Source organism: Erigeron canadensis, chromosome 4, assembly GCF_010389155.1.
Source record: "Erigeron canadensis isolate Cc75 chromosome 4, C_canadensis_v1, whole genome shotgun sequence".
Lineage (NCBI taxonomy): Eukaryota > Viridiplantae > Streptophyta > Magnoliopsida > Asterales > Asteraceae > Erigeron > Erigeron canadensis.
In genome coordinates this window covers 23887904-23910730 of record NC_057764.1, presented here as the reverse complement: position 1 = coordinate 23910730, position 22827 = coordinate 23887904, and the positions used below count along the sequence as shown (strand labels likewise).

Here is a 22827-nt window from a genome sequence, read left to right as displayed (position 1 = left end):
GATATGTAAAAAGCCCCAAATTGTCTACAACATTATATTTCCAAAGTCACAACACAATTATTTAAATGATTCATTCAAGTCTAAAACAAATTACCCCTGCTACTTTATTTCTACTAAAACATGTGTAGTTGTAAGACTCTAAAAAAGTGTCAGTTTAAATTCCAAACTCTATGAAAAATTCCTCCCTCTTCATTGTCTGCCCTGCTAAATATCTGCAGAACAAATTAATAAAATCATTGTTCTATCATTTGTAACTATGAAAATAAAATTATATATTGGACTTTGTTAACCATAGTCCTTATAAGTTATGATTAACACGTAGTAAAATGTTTAACGCTTGCTGCGGTTAGCAAAGCAAAACTCTTATTTATATAGTCAGATTGATCTCTAAGACCAACAAAAACATGAAAATTTTTAGTGAGATCAAATATGAAACAATAACAGTGCCTAAAAGAATTTAAGAGGCACATATAGATGTATTACATGCATGCCCAAATGTAGATGCACCAGGTAAAAAGTGTCTGCCTCTTTTTTTTCTTCCATTGGGTGAATTGAACTCTTGCATAAGATGTTGTACTTTATTCATTAAAAGTTGTACCTTGTGTTAATTCTCTACTTGGTAGCTAGAAGTGACTGGGAAAGTTGCATATTGTTTGTCCACCACTTCAAGTAGCTTATTGGCTATAGCACTTGCATAAACAGAGGACCCTTCAGAAATCTGCACATGTCATTCAAAATCATATCAAATAACTTCAACCTTTTAAAACTATACATATAAAGAGAGAGATATATTTGTTTTTACTTGTAACATGTAATATATGAAAAAGTAGTACCTTGGTATTAAAAAGATAGCTATAGAAATCACCAATTAGGCCACCAGCAACATGATTTAAATCAAGTTGAAGTTCATCAAGAACTTTTGAAACAAGTAACAAACAATTGACCCTCTTTTGCTGCACTAACTTAATAGTAACTTCATCATCAATAATACGAACATCGATTTCTGTGTGTTTCGATTTCCTTTGTAGCCAAGAAGTCCTCATTGTAGAAGTTGAGTTACCATTATAGTTAGCCTGTTGATCATGACTAGTATCACCTGCACCGCCCCCATTGCCATTTCCAGCGCCATTGGTCCTTGAGTAAATGCTATCGACGTCTAAAGTTGAGTCCTCGTCGGTTTTGTGCTTTTTCATCCTACCTCTGCTGCACCTTTTCCTTTCCACCAAAATCTTTAGCTCTTCCACAGTCCTTTTGAGCTCATTGATGTAATCAATCGCGTCTCCAACCACCGAGGCGCGATCAGTCTTTTTTGTTTATAAGCATAGCATACCCACAAGTAAGTAATTCAGCAAGAAAATGAATTTCCAAAAAAAAGTCAAAATGGTTCTACCAAATTCATAGAAAACTTCACCATAAAAATGAGTAACTCAGTAAGCTTGTTAATCAAAATTGTTTATTTTCACCATCAAATAATCAGGTTAAACAATGCCAAACACCCTGCAAACTGGTTATTTATGAATATCAAAACGCAATAAACAAATATAGTCATAACTCTTAATTATTTTACTCTAAAACATACCAAGCACCCTCAAAACTGTTTATTTATATATTATATCAAAATGTGACATTCGGAGCCATTTAATATTTAACAAGTAAAATAACCAGATAAAACATTTTTCACAAACAAATACCAAACACATTTAAATGTACATGCCTTTTACATCAAAACACAATAAACACATTTTTTCATAATTAACTTTCTATATATTTCATACTAAAATAATCAGATAAATACAGTTTCTAGTATCAATAAACACCCTCAAAAAACAAAAAAACTATTTATATGTTATTATGTATCAAGACACATAAACTGATAAAAATTAAGAAAAATCATATAAATATATACCTTAGATGGATTTGGGACCAAACTTTTTAATGCCTCAAATTTGCCATTCAATTGTTGTCTTCTATGTTTTTCAGTACCAACAAAATGTTTAGTACTAGTATCTTTATTATTATTAATATTATTATTTCCTTTTCCACTACCAAATTCCAAAACTGTATGATTTAGATGATGATGGTCATGACCAGCTGATGTTTCCATCTCCATATCACCGAAAATCGACCCACAACCCGTCAAGTTAAACCCGTGAGGAAGCGAATTCAACAACTCTTTAAAGAATGTAGGTTGTTGTGGTGGAGGCAAATGGTCATACATTACTTGATTCGGGTTCGAAAACGATATGGAAGTTGATGAACATTTAGGTAGTTGGAAAAGGTTTAACAAATCAGGTGGTGGTGTATTGTTATTAATGTGGTTGTTTTCAAACATTGTAACATTTTGTTCATGATTATTGTCATTATTATTATGAAGTGGGAATTGTTGCTGTGGTTCCATGTTAATGAAATTTGGAAAATGGGTGTTGTTAAAAGAGGTGTTTTCATGATGATTATTGATAAGGAATTGTTGTTGTTGTTGTTGATCAAAGGAAATAGTTGAATCAAATATATCTGATGAAGAATTGTCAAGCATTTTTTTTTTTATGATGGAAATTAGACAGAGAAGAGAAGAGGGAGAAGGAAGCAGGTTGGAAGGAGGGGAATGGAAATGAGGAATGTGTACATATATAGATACAAAGTTTTTGTATGTATATGTTTTGATACAATTGGCTCCATATTTGTGTTTAAGTACTACAATTGTGATACCAATTGGTTGATATTTTTGTTCAAAAAATAAACAAAAAAAATAACAGAGTACTATGATAATGCAAGGGGGTTCTAGCAATATGATTAAGGTAGTGATTTTCGTACCACATAAACTGATAAATTTATCATAACAGTATATTAAACAGCTGTATAATATGCTATATAATTTATACCTTTGTGATAAGTTTATCAATTTTAGTAGTATTAATATCACCATGGTTAAAGGGGCTTTGTATTGTAGTAATAACTTGTTTACCAAGTTTAGTTAAAGGTCAAAAGAATAAAAGAATTGGGTATATGATGGGTGTCGTTTTGTAATAAGTTTTAAACGTCAGTAAATGAAAACAAAACAGGATTAGTCTAATTGTCGATAACTTATAAGAAGATTTGTATTTTTGTTCACCCTTAAATTTTATTAGCACGGTAACCGCGCAATGCGGCAGTGATTGGTGGTGTCAGCAACAGGTGATGATGGCGCGACTATTGGTGATGGTGGTGGTGGCGGTGTCGAGTGGTGTAGGTTGATGTAAATGTAATTGATGTAAAGGTAATTGATCTAAAGGGGTATTGGGATATTTTAAAAGATAAGGAACCAATGGTGTAAGTTAATTCATTAAGGGTATAATGGTCATTTTGCATCTCTCTTTTTTTTAACTTTTCAACAAAAGTGTATAATCTTTATATATAATAGTATAGAAGTATAGATTATAATAATAAGACCGATATTATCAAAACACAAACAAAAATTAACATTTCATATATCATCACAAAAAAGTTTGTTATTTTGAGTCCGATAGATACATTTTATTTTTTGGATTGTAAGAACAATTTTAATGTTGTTATTTTGAGACAAGTTTTGCGTTAATTCATTTTTTTTAACATTCGTGTCACGCGACGGCTAGCCGTTACATCTATTCGGGCAGGCAGTCATTAGCGACCGATCCACGAAGTCAGAGACCACAGGGGAGAAAAAACCCGCCAATTTAACCGTTACAGAAGGCTCGACATTAAATTGGAGGTAAAACCTCGCATGTTTAGACTCAAACTCTGGTCTCCCAGGATCCAAACATCATTTACATTAAATTCGTGTTAATTGTTTTTCTCTACCAATTGTTTGAATATGAGGTTTCAGTATATTTATAAACCACAATTTCATTTATTTTTACTATTAAAAACACTACAAATTATATTTAAAAAATCGTTATTGTTACATTATGTTATAATTTCAATCTTATTTTCGCTAGTGCGCTCCATGCCTCCATGCATATTTAGTTATTAATTTACACAATGGGATGATTATCATAAACAAAAAATCAATATAAGGAGCATTTTCTCTTACTCTATGTTACGAGTATTTCCCATTATATATATTTTAATTTGCAAGTTTGCTTTGTGAGGCAATTTTATTGTTCCTAATTATTACTCTTGCTTAAGCTTCACGTACAAATACTTACTGCATGACACACAGCTTCATAATATTGCTAGCCACGTGTTTCATTCATTTGAGTACTTGACGTGTCCTTTTCAATTGTTACCCCCTCTCTCATTTTACTCTTCTCACATGTTACTGTTCATTCAACAGTAACTTTGTATAAATCTTTATGCAGCAGATATAAATCGCTTTTGCATATGAAATAAACCGCCTCATCATGTATCTATCTGCCTCACAATCTAATTTCTTTATCTTCTAAAACTTACTCTTACATTCATCTATGTATCTGTCTCACCAATTTTATGTTGCACCTTCTTATGGTATACCTATATTTATATCCACTTCTTTTTTTTACTTTTCTCTATTCTAATTATAATACGTATGCGTACACAATTTTATAACAAGTTAACTAATTGATTTTGTATTTTTACTATTGTTTTTACTTTTTTTTTTGTTGTGGAAGGAAAGGATGAAACGACTATGAGATGCTGGATTTGGCAACTACTTTCAATAAAATTGCAAGTTTTCTCTTTATATGTTTTTCATATTTCAATATATATAGTATTTATGTACAGAGTATATACTTCAATGAGTCATTTTGTTACACAACAGCATGTGAATAATTAGTTGCCTGAATAGGAATCCTTTTTCCTTTTACATGCTCTAAACTTCTAATGACATTATCATTATGATATTAAAATATGTTACAGGGAGCTGCAGTTAACGCTATTGTGATGTCAAAACGGATGCAATATTTTGACTCCAACATAAAAATCATGTCATGCTACGTTGTTCAGGATATCTTTTAACGAAGTAGTAACTCCGCACAAAGGTTCAACCCTTATTAAAATTTCAGACGGCTTATGAGAAAACATAGTTGTATCTAACATTGCATTTAATTGGTAGTATGATGCCTTTTGATATAATCTAATATCTGCTTTTTGACTCAGTATAATATTACTCTTTAATTTCTCTTTTTTCGTTGATACGTTTCCTTAAAACATCGTTATCCCGCCGCAACGCGCAGGTAACAATCCTAGTTTCTAATTAACATGAAAAGTTAAATTTTTTGAAGGGGTTTTGGGTAGAGATTCTTTCAAGTTATCATAACTTGATGTGTAAAGTTGCAAAGATATTGACCATTGGATCAAAATCAATGATTGAGATTCAAAGATGAATAATGAATTTTGACCATTGATTTCAATCTAATGGTTATGATCCTTTCAAATTTACCCCTCAAATTGATATTAACTTGAGAGAATTCTCCAAATGTTTAACATGGTCGGTCTGAGCCCAAAAAAATGAAAATAAAATACACGTAACAAATTTCAGTTGGGAAAAGGAGAATGAAAATCTGTTAGCAGGGATTATGGTGGGGCTCACCACCTGGCATACTGTTTATTTGATATCATTTGATGACCTGATTTTGTACCCACTTCTTCCTTCATCGCCCTCCTTTCCTTAATTTCCTTACTAATCAGTTCATTAAAATCATATTTAGATTTATGTTAAAAATCTGAAATTAAGCTCGAATTCTTTAAACAATAATTTTATTGTTAATAACTAATCCACGAAATTAGTATCATTCAACCAAATTCACGTTATGTTGCTATTTTACTCCATGTTATTGTTTTTACATAAAATTTAATATATTGAACTATGTTATTTATTTTTTAAGAACGGCTATATATATTAGCTATATATATTAAAATGAAATGACATCTAGCGAATCACTGGACGTCAAACAAGTTACAAATACAATTACAATATTTAGGAAACTCGACAGAATAATAAAATCTTAGACGCCTAACGACATCAAAATAAACATGTCCGAATTACTAAAAAAGGAGATGGTTTTAAAACCACTCGTCACATGACAAAAAAAGTTTTTCTATAATAGATTGAACTATTTTATAGTTGCACACATCTAACTTACCATTTTTTATTTTATAATTACATAATTAAATAAATAAAGCTAACAAAAGGGTAAAATATAACTTATTGTATTTTTATATGATTAACCATCAATATATTTCTAATTATAGTTGCATCAACAAGATCACTATACATATCAAAATAAATAAATCAAAATGATGAAAGGAAATTATTAGTAGATTATATGTGTCGTAAAGTTGTAGTTTAAAGAGGTTATTAAGGCCTCAGCCAACGGCCCGTCGATGGCCTGTTCGTGGGTTGTGTCGACGAGGAAGCCGTTGGCAGCGCAGCTTCGTGGAGGTCGTCGATGGCTCCCCTTCGATAGGTGGAATTCGGACGACGGGGAAAAAGGAAGGAGGTGGGGCCTGCGTTTGATCTTTTTCTTTTTTTTGTTTCATACATATATACAAGTATATCAGTTTTTGTATATATATATTTGTAGGTTCTCCAAAAATGGAGATTGGGAAAGACAAGTTTTTTTATTTTTGGTCCTTTTTATTTTTAGTGGTTTTCATGTGAGGTCCTTGCAACTTTCAACTTTCTTATTTTTCTTCATTTGGTTTTGTTTTTCAAATTTTATTCAAAAATATTGTTTTTTAAAAGTTTCATATATTTACATTATTTTTTGTTATTAATGTAATGTGAAATGATTTATTTTTATATAAAAGTAAATTTGAGTAAGAGTTGAGGAAGAGGTGAGGTTGGTAGTGAGTGAGGAAGATGCGTTTTAGGAGAGAGAAAAGCTGATGTGACAATGAGGAAGAGCAAGAAAGGTGTCGACGGTTGACAGAGGCCTAAAAAGATATGTAAAGTAGATTTATCATTTTTCTTTATTTAGTAGAGCAGATAAACAAATAAGATTTTTCTCGATCAAAGTTAGTTGGTGGTAGCAAGTTTTCTTTACTAAACATAACTTTTAATTTCTCCTGACAAATTTCAACAATTTTTCATACATCATAAAATATTTACCCAGAAAGAACTCTAACCTATGACTTTTTATTTTTATTTTTGAGGATATATGAAATTTAATTAACCATTTGGTCGGCCAGTTTGGTATGTATATATATATTCGTATTATTTAGAAAAAAATTGGTTGTGAAATTTTATGGATTATAGTCGGGTGTGATCAGTGTATATATGATTATGTGTCATCTAATGACAAATTAGTTTTGACGTTTTTTGTACCAAAACCTTCGAACATTGTTATTTTGATTGTTATTTTGATAGACTGATAGCAATAAAATATACATTGATACATGCATGTGTTAAAATATTGGTAAAATTTGTACATTTGGGCGTTTTGCCGTTTTGATGTGGTTATTATTGGTACAAGTGTAAATTGTTATGATTTTATAGCCAAAAAGATAGGCATAGAGTGAGGAAAATGTACATCAATTTTCTGCCGCGTGAAAAGGATAAGTACGAGTACTTCTTTTTATGTCACTTGTTAGTTATTGTACCATCAAGAAGACGAAGAATATATACCAAGTTGATCTATCGTACACTTAATACACAAGCACTATGTGATACTATTTAGGGGAGGAAGTGGTCACCCATTTTCCCCTATCACTAACCAATCAAAACTTTTCACCTCAATTTTTCTCAATCTTTCCCGCGACACTTTCCCCAATCTCCACCTCATCATTTCTTTTTTTATTTATTTTAATACCATTTCATTTATTTTTCATATATTTTTAATACTATATTATTTAAAAAACTATATAAAATCAAACATATATATATAAATAAAAAGATAATTAATAATAAAGTAAAATAAAACTACAAGGGCTGAAATGTAACCAACACAAATATAAATATAGCTTTAAATTTTGTAAAATATAAGACTACAAGGGCTAAAAACGTAAATATCTATAATAATTATATAAAAAAAACACTCATCTGGGTGGTCGTCTTCTTCTTTAATATACATATATACATGCCATTTTTTTATCCAAGCTTTTTTTTTTCCAATAAATTACAACGGTCAGTGGGGCCCTCACGTTTTTGACCAACCAATCAATCAACTCTCTCTTTCTCTTCCTCCCTTCTCTCTTTCTTTCTTCCCCCATCGGTGAACAACACCGATTTTCACTTTCTCTCTCCCTCGGCAAACCACCGGCGGTGGTGTACCCGTGCAGGGCCGCCATCGGGGAAGCCTTTTACCGCAACCACTCCCTCCCCTCTTAGTTTAAGAACATGAAGAAATGGTTATGAACTTATGATACAAAGAGGCTAATAATAATATAAAAGAAACCATCAATACATGGATTTTTTTTTTGATTTTTTTTTGAACGTTCGTTTTTTTTTTTTTTTTGTCAGAGTCTGTTCATCCCATACGTGGTCTCTATATTCACCGGACAGGATGCCATCGCGGTAGTTTACAGGGAAAACCCCAGATATATCGCCAAACGGCACGACATCTACGCCATTGAATGACATTTGGGGTAAAACCTGTGTCCCCTTAGATTCAAACCCTGGTTGTTCAAGAAAAAAGCCTTCATTAGAGGTCTGGGATGTCGCTGGGCTATCAACCCATTGGCAATACATGGATTAATATTTAAGGAGATTTAATACTTCAAGGAGATTTAATACTTCAAATCTTGAGTTTGAATCCGCGTGTAAACAAAATGTTATCTGAATTGAAGACATGAGTTTTTCCTAGAAATAATTGGATTTTTTTAAAATTAATATTTTAAATTCAGGTATATAAAAAAATAATATTGTAAAGTCAAAATTTGTGGTTAAAAGAAAGTAATATCAAAAGGAATGACAAGAAAGAAAATTAATCATTTATGAATTCTCCTAACTTGAATCCCATATTAGTGTCTCTAATGATGGATTATTAATTACTAGTAGTCAATCAATTCACTTTGTTAATCAGTAGTGAAATACTAAATAAGGGTTGTATTTAACGTGCATAAAAAAACTTGAATCTTCCATATTAAAAGTCTGTCCCCTGATTTTAATGGTAAATATACAAACAATTTATGCACCTTAAACACAGCCCTAATGGTTGTATTTAGCAAACCCCTAATTAGTATTCGATATTTTGTAACAAGGGACTTAAAGTGTGTTATAGATTTAAGGCTCATTTGGAGGAATTTTGTATATATTATAGTATATTTATGGGGATAAGAATATAAGGCTGTTAGATACCTAAGCTTAGGTGTGGAACATCCACATATTATTTTTTTAATCCATAAAATTCATGGGGGTCTAAGCATTTATTCATTAATCAAGAAATATTAAAAATTTTGTATGTGATAGGTTCCACACCTAAGCTTAGATGCCGAACAGACTTACATTCACTTTTCCTTATATAGATTAGTGTTAATACGCGTATAATATACGGATTGTTATATACACAGCAATTACATATGCATATTGTTAGCAATGAATTTATGACTAATTGACAACTAAAACAACACAAAAACATCATTTGTCGATTAAAAGTTTTCAATTTTATTTAAGTTATATTAGTGGATAGATTATTATCAATTCAGAATTAGGAAAGGAAAAAGTTTTTTATCCGCATAACAGAAAATGCTAAACAAAGCCTTTAGGGCTTCACTTAATGTGCATAAAAAGATTATACATTTCCATATTAAAAACTCACTCCTGAATTTTATGGTAAGTATACAACTAATTAATTCATCTTAACAAAAGCCTTTAGGGCTCACTTTAGCAAAATCCTATGTTTGTTTAAAAGGGTGTAATTTTTTTTTTTTAAAAAGGAAAGCCGGCCATATGCCCATATGCCTTGTTTAAGTTTGTTCATTTTATTTTTCTACCGATCGAAGTCAAGTTTAAATTAAGGATAATGATAAATCTACTTAATTGGTGTGTTTAAAGATATGCCTAATGCTAAGATGATAACATGTGAAAAAATCAGGGGACAAGATTAGGAAAGAGAATTAGTGGAATCCACATGTCAAATTCTTAAGGTTTTAAGTTGATTTTTAGGCATATGAGTTAGGTTATTAATCATTTTCCTTAAATTAATTAAGGCTCATTTGGAAGATTTGCATATGTTAGGGACTGGTCCTTAAGAGTCGATATATCTAAAGAGCACATAGACTCAAAAGTGTCTTAATCAGTTAATTGAAAAGTTTGTTTGAGATGTATCAAACTAAAATGTAAAATTTAATTTGAAGAGTTGGAAGTTGAAATATTATTTTCAAAATTAAAGGGAGAGAAGAGTGAATGGCAAATCTGTTAATATGAGAGGGAGATAAGAGGGGATATCACACAATTTGCAACCATTCAACAAAGTATGTTAGTTGAGGAGCTGCAATTTGGTTATAAATTATGTAATAATAATACAGCTTCATTCTTAATCTCAATGGTCCCATATATTGGCTTCTACTTCATCATGCAAAATGACCACCCTAACTAACTCAAGCAACTATCATTTTTTTAAAAAGATTTAAACTATTTGATGATATTGTGAAAGTATTGTAATAATAAAAAAAATAATAGTTAGAACTAACATTTATAAGAAAATTTGAGTTGGATCATTGAAATTTAAGTTAGACTCTATACAATTTTAAGTGACTATCTTTGAGTTTGAGTCAATTAATTAACTATAGTTTTAAAGTTTCATTCTAATACTTGTACGTACTAGGCCTTCAAAATTTTAACGACTCTAGGCTATGGCCCTTCCAAGATCCATAAGAAATTAAGAACACCAAATTAAAGGTATTATTAGTATTTCGTATAGTTAGAAATTAATTTATAATACGAGTATGTTTTATCATCATTATATAAAGACTAGTTGATAATTTAAAGTTACATGTATATAGAAAAGAATGTAATTAATTGTGTTTCAAATGTTTTAAAATGTTTTAAGATAAAAGTTACTCATTACGGCCATTTCAAAGAAAATATGGTATGTGGTATTTGAAATTGCTACACTTAATCACTGAAAATACAGAACTAGAAGAAGAAAAAATTAACTAACTTCTTGTTTCATGTCTTCTATTACGAATAATACATGGATGGGGATTTTTTTACAGGGTGGTTAGAAAAATCAAGTAGAGGCCTTAAAATGTATGCCTGCTTATTAATTACTTGAATTATTTATAAGAAATATTCTAACTTAAGGCCTCTTCAAAGGCGGCTTAATAATATATACAATCGGGTTAGGCGGTCGCTTAAGGCTTCTACATGTTAAGGGCCTCAAATTTTTTAAGCTTTAGGATATCTACCAATAAACTAAAACAGGAATGACATGTTCTTGAAACGACACGTGGATTAATTCTTTACTGACACATGTCTTTTTTATTTATTTATTTGTTATATTAGCTTTTATGGTTGTATATAAATTCAACTTCCTTATTAGACTTAGAATTAAACTCTAACTTTTAGCTTATTAATACAAAAGATATATAACTACTATACATCGTACGGGTATTAGGACTAGTATGTATATATATTCAGTTTGGGATTTTGTTTGCGTTTTAGGCTAGGGACTTTTAAACTTGCTTTTAGAAAAACTAAAAAGATAAACTAATATAATTATATTAAACATTTTTTTCCGCTTAACGGCCACTAAAAAGGTTAAGCCGGCCGTGGGAGTATGAGCACATCAAGACGACTTGATGTCTGACGGAAACACACCTTTGTGGATTTTCACAAATACATAACTTTGACGAGATTGAACTTTGAGGCCTATAAAGCGAGGCCTAACTTTTATTTTTGTATTGGTTGATCTTAGAACTTATGCAATTGAAAGATGAAGTCATAGTAGGTTCAAGTTCTTGCGATAAGAAGGAAAGAAACATAATGCTAAATCTATGGACAAAAATCTCTAAAAACAGAAATGTTTTACGTGTTAGTGTATCAGTATCTTCTATGTTAACGACTCTTTTAGATATTCTCTTTTTAATTAAGCTCAACCATTTATATATATAGACAAATATTTCATTTCAAAGAAAGCCTAACAGATCGACCACAGAGATGGATCATAATATCCTTGTCTAATCGTAAGTTTTTCAAATTGAAGTGTGTCGCCCATATTGATCATTCGTGGGTACCCGCTCCCATGGAAAACCAACAAACTAAGTGTAAATTATCTATATTTACACTACATTATATATAAATTAACAATTTGTTTCTTTTTTCTTCAATGAAGTAATTAATAACCCTATAATATTTTTTTTATTCACTAATTTGAAATTTTTCACATAATATATCTATAATTCCTTTAATAAAATTATGTAAAACATACATCCTTTAACTTTTCAAATAAGTACACTATCATAATCCAAGATTATTACGTGTGATGTAAAACTTTTATATACATTTTAACAATTTAGATATAACCTGGAAACTTTATTTTAATTCCAAAAAGTATGATATGAATAATTGTCAATCTCCACTATCCTATGAACCACAAACTGTCTAATAATACATCTCGCTTTCTTATATGGATTTTTGAAAAGTTGACAACAACAGAACTAACTCGGTTTTGTAGGCATCAACTTTGATGGTTCTTAGGAAGCAAGATCTTCATGTGTCCTTTTATGCTCTAACTATAACACACTTATTTTCAAATTAATTGACTTCACAATAAATTGTGATGTCAAATTGTTTTTTTCATGTCTTAATGTTCATATTTATCAACAGAGATAATCCTCCTTTTATGTATATTTTTATGTCTAAATTAACAAATTCATATGATTATGATACGTGTCAAAATGAAAAGATGAGATAATGCAATAAAAATTAGGTTCTGTTTATATGTATAAAAAGGATGGAGTAGAGATAAAGTGTTAGAAGAAAAAATATTTTTCCGTATTTCGTATGAAAAAATATTTTTCTTAGTATTATTTTTTGTTTCGGTGATTTTCCGCCCCCTTCATAACTTCCCCCTAACTAAGACGACTGAGTTCGCAACATTTTACTGGATATAGCATTGCTCTCTGTTATTTATATTTTTCTATCATGGCCCACCTCTGTCCCTCTAACTAAGACGTTACACAATTTAACTTTTAATATTTGATCATAAAATTTGTCGATAGAAGACTGGTAATGGTGCATAAACCGTACATTTGAATTGGTACTACTTCTACTTGGTTAAATAAATTTTAAGCACTAAATAAACTTTGTGTTACAAACATTTGAAATGTACGCCTACTGTCTACAAGGAACTGGCAACGAAAATTTACATGTACTCCTCATTAGAGATGCAAAACTGGAAGGGAAAAAAAAACTCTTATTATTTTTGATATTACCCATCTTATTACCACAACTTTTAAAACACATTATACGTTTTAGCTAATAATACTAGACAAATATCCGCGAAATTCAACAGTGTGATGACGGCGACAACAGGTGGTGGTGGTGTCGATGGGTGGTGGTGGTGGTATTGGTAGTGGTAGTGGTAGAGGCATTAATATAAAAGTGATTAATGTAAAAGGGTGTGATATAGTTATTTTAAAGATTAAAATATGTATGTTATAAATAGTTTCATTAACAGTATTAAAATATCTTGGATGAAATGTTTAAATTACTGGAAAAAAAATAGATATTTTGGGTTCATTAATTATTTGGTTGAAAAAATTAAAAGTAACAATTTATATTGCATAGTAGAGATAAAAGTGTAATAAGTATATTACTCGTAAGACATATGGTACTACTAGGTACGATATAAGGGACCGGCCGACCAGGGGCCCCAAATCATTCCAACTTTTGATATGGGTCATTTGTACCCAATTTTTGGCACAAAAAGAACCGTAAATTAACCACTTTCAAACATAGTTAAAAAGCACAAACACATTAACTGAAGGTATAGGCAGATACTTGTATCAAGTAAAAAGTGAATCCGACTTTTGAAATAAAAATAAAAGGTGAATATTATTAGAGTTAGTTCAGGACTTCAGACATAAGAAAAAATTGATATATGTGAATAATTTGATATGCTTGAAAATATATCTAAAAGTAGATTTTACTCATTTTCTTTTTTAATCTTAATATTTGATTTGCTATGTGTCAGCACGAAGCATACTTGTAAATCTATCAAATTAGTTAAATTTATCAATTTTCATAAAAAAATTATACAATTTGCTAATCATATGGTTAAATCGCATTAAAGTATTGTGCATGAAACTTGAATTTTATGTATAACTTTACTCCGTAACCATAACCCTAATTTGTATAGAAACATCCAAATATTATTTACATATTTATAATTATGTATCACACATATTTTTATTTTAACGGCAAAAATAAGTATATATATAGATGGGGCAACTAGCAAGTCACTAATTACCAAAGAGTACAAATACAATTACAAATACAATCTAGAATTGAAACAAATAAACAAAACTCTAAATTCATCCCTAGACATTCACAGCGAGGATTACAAAAGAAGTGAACAAAACTCGTGCCGATTACGGTAGCCCAAGACACTAGAAAAACTCAATATCAATGAAAGCCAAGCCACCGGTTGTTCACTTCGTGGCATATTTATGTGATCCCAACCATGTCTAAGGGAACAACCCATCCATGATAAAGCAAGACGGAACCGAAATAAAGATCATAAAGCTATGCATCGATGCTCCAAGGTTCCTAGTCTCCAAAAGCGACCAGAAGCAAGCCAAGAAAAAATCATCTCACGTTCAGCGGATTTACGATCCAATCGCTCCACTTATATTTGTGTTTCCTATCTCGGTTGGTTGGAGATCCAAAGGAATGAAAGGGAGACAATCGAGTTTAAGATATCGTTAGAGCTAAGTGCATTGTTTCTCTCCGTCCATATATGCCTCCACCCAGGGGCGGTACTAGGGGGGGGGGGGTCCAATGCCCTCCTCGAAATTTAAATTTTGTCATGTATTTTTAAATTTTTCATAAATTTAAAAAAAATTTCTATAAGTTTTTAACATTTTGCCCCCTTTTAGATTTATTTTTCATAAGTTTTTTAAGTTTGCCCCCTTTGAATTTTTTTCTTGGTACCGACTCTGCCACCACCAATTAAAAAAAATAGCTTCGAGCACGTCCCTTTGTATGATGTATCATGCAGTAGTAAAGTGTGCAATGATACATCCTCAACACTACGCAAGAAGCCAATGACAGTATCAAAATAAAATACCTAGACTCCTAGAGTATACAAACTTTTCTCAAAAACAACCTACTTTCGTGCATAGAGAGAAATACATAAACATGGCTGGTTTAGACACCTGGCGAAGTATGCGCCTGACCGAGGTCCAATGTTTTAGGGGTACTATTTTTTTAGTTAGGCCTACAAAAATCATCGTGCTACCTTTTGGTTTGTTTCAACAAAAAAATTGAATTTTTGGAGTTTTGATGTGAAAAAGAAAAAAGCAAACAAGAATGTTAATGTGAAAAAAAAAAAGAAGTTGGAACGAAATGACAAGAATAAAGCTGCTCGTAATGAGTTTCCGCCTCCTGAACTTGATAACTTAGTCATTGACAGGGAGAACACCCACACGATATATTGCAGCTGCAAATTAGTATACGATGTATCAGAGGAGGCTTACTTGTACCACAGGCATGAAGGAAGATCATGAAAAGCAAAAAAGAACGTTAATGTTAAACAAGATCTGAAACGTCTTGAAAAGATCGATTCTATTTGGAACAAGGTATCTGGGTCTGAATCAAAGAAGAATAAGCATTTTAAGCAACAAACTGATTCTCCAATCATGGCATATTGACTCCTCAGTTTGCCCCATTGGAGTTGGCCTAAAATATAAAAAACCTTATACCTACCTGCTTTTAGCATGACTCCCAACCATTTTGCAAGGAATGAAGACCAAACCCGTAACCTCTATTTCCATAGGCAGGGAATTACCAACTTATTCTACCATACTCGCTATAACAAAAACTATTTACATATTTATAACAATGCATCAAACTATACTATGCAACAACAGAAACACATTGTATGCAATTAAACTACCCACTTCTTGGACCCATGATTGATGGTGAATGACATTGAAAAGATGAATATCTAAGGCTCGAAAGAAGTACTGGGGCTTAAGGGAAACTGAAACCCATGTCATTATGCAATTTTGAAAACTTGAACATAGTTGTGAAGTATATAGACCTGATGTAAATTTTCTACTTGAAAATTTTGTTGATAAAATCCATAGAGTAAAGATACAAGGATATAACCATCAAGCTCAGGTACTCAAAGAAGCATAATGGGAAATGAAGGAACATCTCACTTTATACGACCCCTATTCGAGTGCAATACTACTATTATTTGAAATTCAACTAACAAGTAACTTAATGGAAATTAGACAGTTTGTTCAAATATTAATGAACCATAACTACAAGTCTAAAATGTCCATTACCCATTAGATTTTAGGACACATTAAAATTACCTGCAATTTCCATTTCGGTTTTACCCCAGGATCTGATCAAAGATTATAACTATGATAAGTGTTCTTACAACTTTGGTAAAAAAAAAAAAACTTTAAATTACCTGTAGGTTTAATGAATAATGTACCATAACTTCCTAGATCTACATTCTCATGAGCAATAGTACTTGCGCCTAACAGCAAACCTGTTATGAAGTCTGAACAGAATCAAGTAGATGGCATTTTTACTGGATATATTTTGGGATTTCTCCTTTTCTCAAGAGCGATAGAGAATACTCAGCAATGTCAACGAGATCTTTGATGTTGTGGATCGATCTTTCCTCAGCGCCCAGCATGAAAATGGCACATGCTTGTGCTTTCCTGTGCAATCTTGCTGCCAAATTTAAGGGCAAAATAGGAGAATTGAGGCTCCTGAGTACTTGCCGATATAATGAAAGCATATTTCCCCTATTTCTTGCCAAATCCTCTGCAGTTACCCAGATAAGCCCTTTCGACATTTGCCCACCACTATTTGAGCTTTAGATGACTGTTTGCTGAAAGCCTGAAACATAACATGACACAACACATGGCATTACATAGATGATTAGTACCATCTGATGAAGGAAAAAAAGCAAAAAAAAAAAAAAACACAAAAGTTTCCTTTCTGTGACATGCTACGAAAAAGTGCCATATTTGGTCTTAATGGAAAACTTGGAAGACATATTTATTGATCAGTATCGGGAACAAAATAAACAAATTCACATTACTACACAAGATTTTTAATATCTTTGTTCATGGTATGTGAGATCTTGCACATATAATAAAACAATTTACTTAGACCATGTAGTCAACTGTTGCAATTTCCAGAGAACAGTAATAACAGGGCATATGATGATTCAATGGCATTGCATCAGGTGGATTATAACCACCCCTCCATGGAAATTTAGGTAGAAGTGGGAATTTAGTTGCATTTATTTATTAATGGGCCCATTTGGATAATGATTTCATGTCTTAGCATTAAAGTGTCAAACTAAAAAATAAGTAGAAATGAAACGGGTCAACGGGGTTAAAGGAAGCCCAAAGGATGATAACATATATGCGTAAAACCTCCTAAGTCTTTCTATACAAGATATTATTAAATTATTATTAAAACAACACAGTTTTTGGGATCAGATTTGACACATTAATAGATTACATAAACATGGAAATATAGACCAAAGGTGTTTGGGATCAGCCCAACCTGCCACATTTCATCTGCAAAGACAAAAAGATAACGCATTTTGACATGTTACCCAATCCGATATTGCCCCTTCTTGTTTATGTAAACTATTAAGGTAACTACATAACTAAATAAGTCATTCTGTTAGCCTTGCTAATCAAAACACAATTTGGGGATCTCAAGAAAGGATCCATATATGCAACTAAAATTTGATGGCACAGGTATACATAACACTCTAAATTTTGTTTTAAGTCATCTCCTAGTACTTTCAACAGAAAGTAGTAGCATAATACTGTTCTAGGTTAATTGTACAAGACATCAGCATTCAAAAAGAAAATAGAAAAGAGAGCAAAACAAAAGGAGTAGTTTTCCATCGTGTTAACATAAGTTAACACAAGTCCCGTAACTGATAGAGTCTAACTAGTATCGTCTTCTACTGTTTCGCGGACATGGCTGACTCTAACATGAGCAATACAGCAGTAAAATAGCCAGTCATAAGTTATTCCTTAAATTTTCTCGAAGATGAATAGGCTTGAAAAGCTTGACACAGGTATCCCTTTGACAGTGAGCCCTTTATAAGAATCAAGAATAGAAAGATATCTACTATCTCAATATCGGAGTTGGTTCATATTAAAACTAAACTGGAGTTGGCAAAAGCAAACAAGAAAATGTGATTTTCTGCTTAGAAGATAATGTTTCACACATAGAAGAGCAACACAAGAATCAACAATATATAGGCTGCTAAATGTATGCAAATATAAATATACCTTCAAAGCACAGCTAGAACTTAAAGATCACCTATACTAAGTTTTATGAGAAATTTTTTTTAAGTGTTATCGTATCTGACATATATCCACGTGTTGGTACTTGGAAATAAAAACCCACAGGGGTGTACCACACGATCTCGGTAAATTCCATACACACAGCTCCCATGAAAGAAAGTTGCATTACACGAATATGAAACCAAAAGAATGCGAGGGCACAGAAGCCCCCTCAGAATAGCTTCATTTAAATCACCTACGCTCACTAATAATTATTCCGAATAACATCACATACTTAGGGTTAAATCTTATGCCGTAAAATAAGTAGCACGTTGTTTCGCAATTCATATAATGTCCACTCAGATATTGGATTAGATCCAGCCTGGATGCCTGTATAACATGTAAGCATACACAGAGTATATGTTTTAGTATGACTAGCCAAATGCCCGCGGGATGCAGCGGCGAGGCGGTGGTGACGGCGACAGGTGATAGTGGTGGCGGTGGTAGCGGCAATGGTGGCACTGGCGGTGTAGTTATTAATCTAAAGATAATTGATGTTAGAGATGTAGTGTAGTTATTTTTATCGTTGAAGGATGTATATTGTAAATAATTTCATTAAGGGTATTATAGGTATATTAGGTAGAGATATTTAAATGAATGAATAAAGGAGAGAGGTAGTTTGGGTAAATTTAGTTCCTTTTTGAGAAACTTGGAGGGGGTAAATGCTTTCTAAGATAGTGTAGATGTAGATGTAGATTAAGCATGGGTTATGTGTAGCTGTTTGTGTTTAGCTTATTTTGTTGAGCCTATGCTTATTTGTAAAAGGCTGGCCAGACTTTTCAAAGAGCTTATTAGCTTATTTGTGTTATCTAAACACATAACCCCATTTTTTCTATCCAAACAACTTATCGCTTTTAAGCTTATTCGAGCTAAAAAAAACTCTTTTAATGAAGCCATGATAGTCGAGCTTTTTCATAAAAGCGCTTTAAACTCCTAAACGGAAAAGCTAAAAATTTTAAGCTCTTATAAAGGTGAAACTCCCCAAGACTAATAAGTCTGATCTAAAGAGATTCCACACACCAGATGCAAGTATAGATTATAAATGCTATATAGCAAAACTTTGATTGAGGTTAATAAGCTGATAACCTAATAAGTTCTTTGGATGCAAAAAGAGCGTATTAATAAGCTCTCTTAAGGGGGTTATTGTTAGCAAAGAGCTTATTAAGGCTAATAAGTCAAAAAAAGCTACACATATCTGGGTTTTATAAATTAGCTTATTTGCCAGGCTAATAAACTGTTAGGATGCAAAAAGGGCTTCTATAAGCTAAGCCATGTATCATCATCTGTATTCATTTATAGAATAGATAGATTATACTATACTTTTATAATTTTTAGCCTAAACACAAATCTTAGGAAAAAAATAATGTTGAAATTGATTTGATAGTTCACAAACAGATCAAAATACTTGACATGAAAGAGAGATATATGGAGAATGAAGATGAAAGGAAAGGGCTTGATTACCAGGTAATCCGCTGAGAATTGGACAGAATGAGGACTAGAGGGTTTCAAAAACTTCTCATCTGCAAAAGACGTGATTTACCAACTCTCCTTTGATTCCTAGAGAAATGAAAAATGAGGGAAACAGATTGATTTGAGGGAATGTCCTTTTGTTTCTTTCTTTCTTTCTTTTTTTTTTTTTTGTAAGCATTCTTACTATATTGATACAAAAAGTAGCGAGAAAACAACGAAGTGAACGCAGGATGGTAAAGTTATGGATATTGTTCACATCTTGCGGGTAGAGGACAACCAAAAATCTACGCACACATTATCTACTGACTACTTGTGAGTAAATCTATATAGACAAATTGGCAGCTAAAACAAGTCAGATAATTTATCGGTCGCAGTTTTCATCAAAGAATTGACTGCCAATAAAAAACATGACAAAGGCGACCGAGTATGTAATAATGCAGTTTACATTGCTTATGAGCTGTGAAGCTCATTTATATAACATGTATGTCTACACCAAGGCATGACTCAATCAACTAATGACAACAAAGTTCGAACATCTATCGGCAATATTCGTTAATCGTATCGGCAATAACTAAGATTATATAGCTCCAAAGTCATCCAACACTCAAATGATTGTAATTCACTTCAACAAATTGTTGAATCGGCATGAGTACTACTCTTTTTTGCCAAGAAAAATATGATATACAATTACCCCTATATACATATACATATATTTTGTTATAATGTCATATATTATTACAACTACTATAAAACATCATCAGAAATAGAAAAAAAGTGTAAGAAGGAAGGGGCACCATGTAAAATAACACCTGATCATGAGAAACATGACACTGTAAATGATACAACTAAACCCTAGAAGATTAATTATCGAAAGTAGTAAAAGCATTACCTGCGGAGACAGACAAAAAATGAAATAAGAAGAAGAGCAAGTGAGGCATGAAAGAGTGAGAGAAATCGGAGAAAATGAGAACAGGTATGTTTGGTAAAGGGATTTTTTTGGGGCCTTTTTGGTTGTTTTGGATGGTAGGGCTTAAATTATTATTATTATTATTTTTTTAAAAAGGCCCAAAAAGACTTAGAGAAAAAAACTCATGGAAGAAGCATTAACATAAAAAAAATCCATCCCGATCAATGTCACGTTCGTAAACTGGTATCTAAACTTATCCGACTTAACATTCACAAATTCACAAAGAAATTCAGATTAATAGATCGCCTCAAATTTGTTGTATCTTACTTCTTATCTTACTATATCTATAAGTGAGGATAAACTCATCCTATGTGGCAGCCTCTCACCCCGTCCACATCAATGCTTACATGTCACGTCGAGGTTCCACTAATCCCACGTGTAACGTAATTGCAGTGTCCACGTCAATAACATGGCTTATCCATGTCACGCATCTACCTGTGAGGGTAACAGCAACAATTATACGGTTATACCCTTTAATTTATTTATTATAATATATATTAAAAACAAATGCATGTATTTGTGTGCAAACTACAGTGATGGATCAATTCAAGTTTTTGGTTTTGGGCTGTAATCTGCTTGAGAATTTTGTTTCTAAATTTGGGCCTCTAAGCCCTCAAGTGCCCATCTTTTTAAAAATGTACGTGTGTAATATTAAATAATATTAAATAACATGTGAACTACGTAGGTTTTTTCTAATATTAATAATAAACTCTTTTAATAAGTTGTTATGTTTGTGTTTACGGTTGTTTCTAGATTTTCCATTTTTACGAATAATATAGATGACCTATCTCGTTTTGTATAAAACGATAAGTAACGCTTTTTCATAGAATCGAACCCAGATGTATCATGCATAAGGTGGCCTTTTAAACCAGTTAAACAATTGTAAGATGTTTGCATATTTTTGTAAACACATACAATATATATAAATTAAATGCCTCTAGCTTCCTGGTATATTAATTGCACTAGATCCAAAAGAATAGTCTTTCCCCAAAATTAGATGTGGCCTCATCTTTTCTAACCCAGCTAATTCTTTGCTGTATTATACTCCTCCGTCCCATTAAATGTGTTCTATTTTGATTTTTGAAGTCTTTTTTTTTTTAAACTTTGACCATAAGTATTTTGATTTGTGTTACATAATATTTGATGAAAATTATACCAATGATATATATATTTAAAACTCAATCAATTCATATAACTTTCATCAAAAACTATATAATACAAATCAAATATTTAAGGTCAAAGTTTATAAAGGAGGACTTTGAAATTCAAAGTAGGACACATTTAGTGGGAAGGAGGAAGTACCATATTTTAATAGGGGAAAGGTTAGGTAAATCATGCAATACCTATCTTAGGTAAAGCAGGGGGTGATTATGTAAAAGTTAGGGGAGGTTATGTCAAATTCCGGGGGAGGGGGGGGCTATGTATGTTTATCAAATTCAAAGGTTTAATTTGTAAATTTATTTAAAGTAGCAGTTCCTAAGCTTTGTTAAGTCTGCAGTACAAATCATTTTCCCATTTTAGTAAACATATATATATATATATATATCGATGAGCATAAAGCCCGGAAACCCGAAAACCGGCCTAAGACCGACCGAACCCGGATCTACCCGACCCGGACCGGATGCCAAACGATCCAGTCCTCGGTTCCTAGTTTAAGGTAAATTCGGTTCTCAGGTCGGTTCGGTCCAAACCCGGTAAAAACCTGGAGACCGAAAAAACCCGGAAATAACACTAATATGTATGTTGTGGGTATTGGGTTAGGCTTTTCTCATTTTTATACTGATATGTATTAAGGATTCGACAAACTTTATCTATAAAAATTAAACTAATAAGTTTTAGTTTAAATACCATTTAATATTCAACTTAACAAAAAAAAAAAACCTACAACAATCTTCCTTCATTTTTTTTTTCTTTCGAAAATCATATTACAACAATGTCATGGAATGAAATGGAAA

At 31.9% G+C, this 22827-nt stretch overlaps 1 protein-coding gene and 1 long non-coding RNA gene across 2 annotated transcripts; both read right to left on the bottom strand.

Moving 5' to 3' along the window:
- Nucleotides 1–4: 4 nt before the first annotated feature.
- On the bottom strand, nucleotides 5–2440 carry LOC122598100 (transcription factor bHLH10-like). The gene is made up of 4 exons (XM_043770707.1): nucleotides 1907–2440; nucleotides 834–1304; nucleotides 599–718; nucleotides 5–212 (listed from the first exon to the last, which is right to left on the bottom strand). Exons 1-3 carry the CDS (start codon nucleotides 2396–2398, stop codon nucleotides 605–607), a joined length of 1077 nt encoding a protein of 358 aa, XP_043626642.1. The 5' UTR covers nucleotides 2399–2440; the 3' UTR covers nucleotides 5–212; nucleotides 599–604.
- A 13991-nt stretch (nucleotides 2441–16431) lies between these two features.
- On the bottom strand, nucleotides 16432–17329 carry LOC122598260. Its single transcript, XR_006323566.1, has 2 exons — nucleotides 17230–17329; nucleotides 16432–16957 (listed from the first exon to the last, which is right to left on the bottom strand). It is a non-coding gene; the product is annotated as an uncharacterized LOC122598260 (long non-coding RNA).
- Nucleotides 17330–22827: the final 5498 nt, after the last annotated feature.

What these genes read in the sequence shown, in the direction of transcription:
- LOC122598100 (XM_043770707.1), bottom strand. Translation starts at nt 2,398, where the DNA reads ATGGAACCACAGCAACAATTCCCACTTCATAATAATAATGACAATAAT. An exon ending in TGGTCCCAAATCCATCTAAG is followed by an intron (nt 1,305 to 1,906) that starts GTATATATTTAT and finishes TAAACAAAAAAG; the next exon opens with ACTGATCGCGCCTCGGTGGT. An exon ending in GCTATCTTTTTAATACCAAG is followed by an intron (nt 719 to 833) that starts GTACTACTTTTT and finishes TGACATGTGCAG; the next exon opens with ATTTCTGAAGGGTCCTCTGT.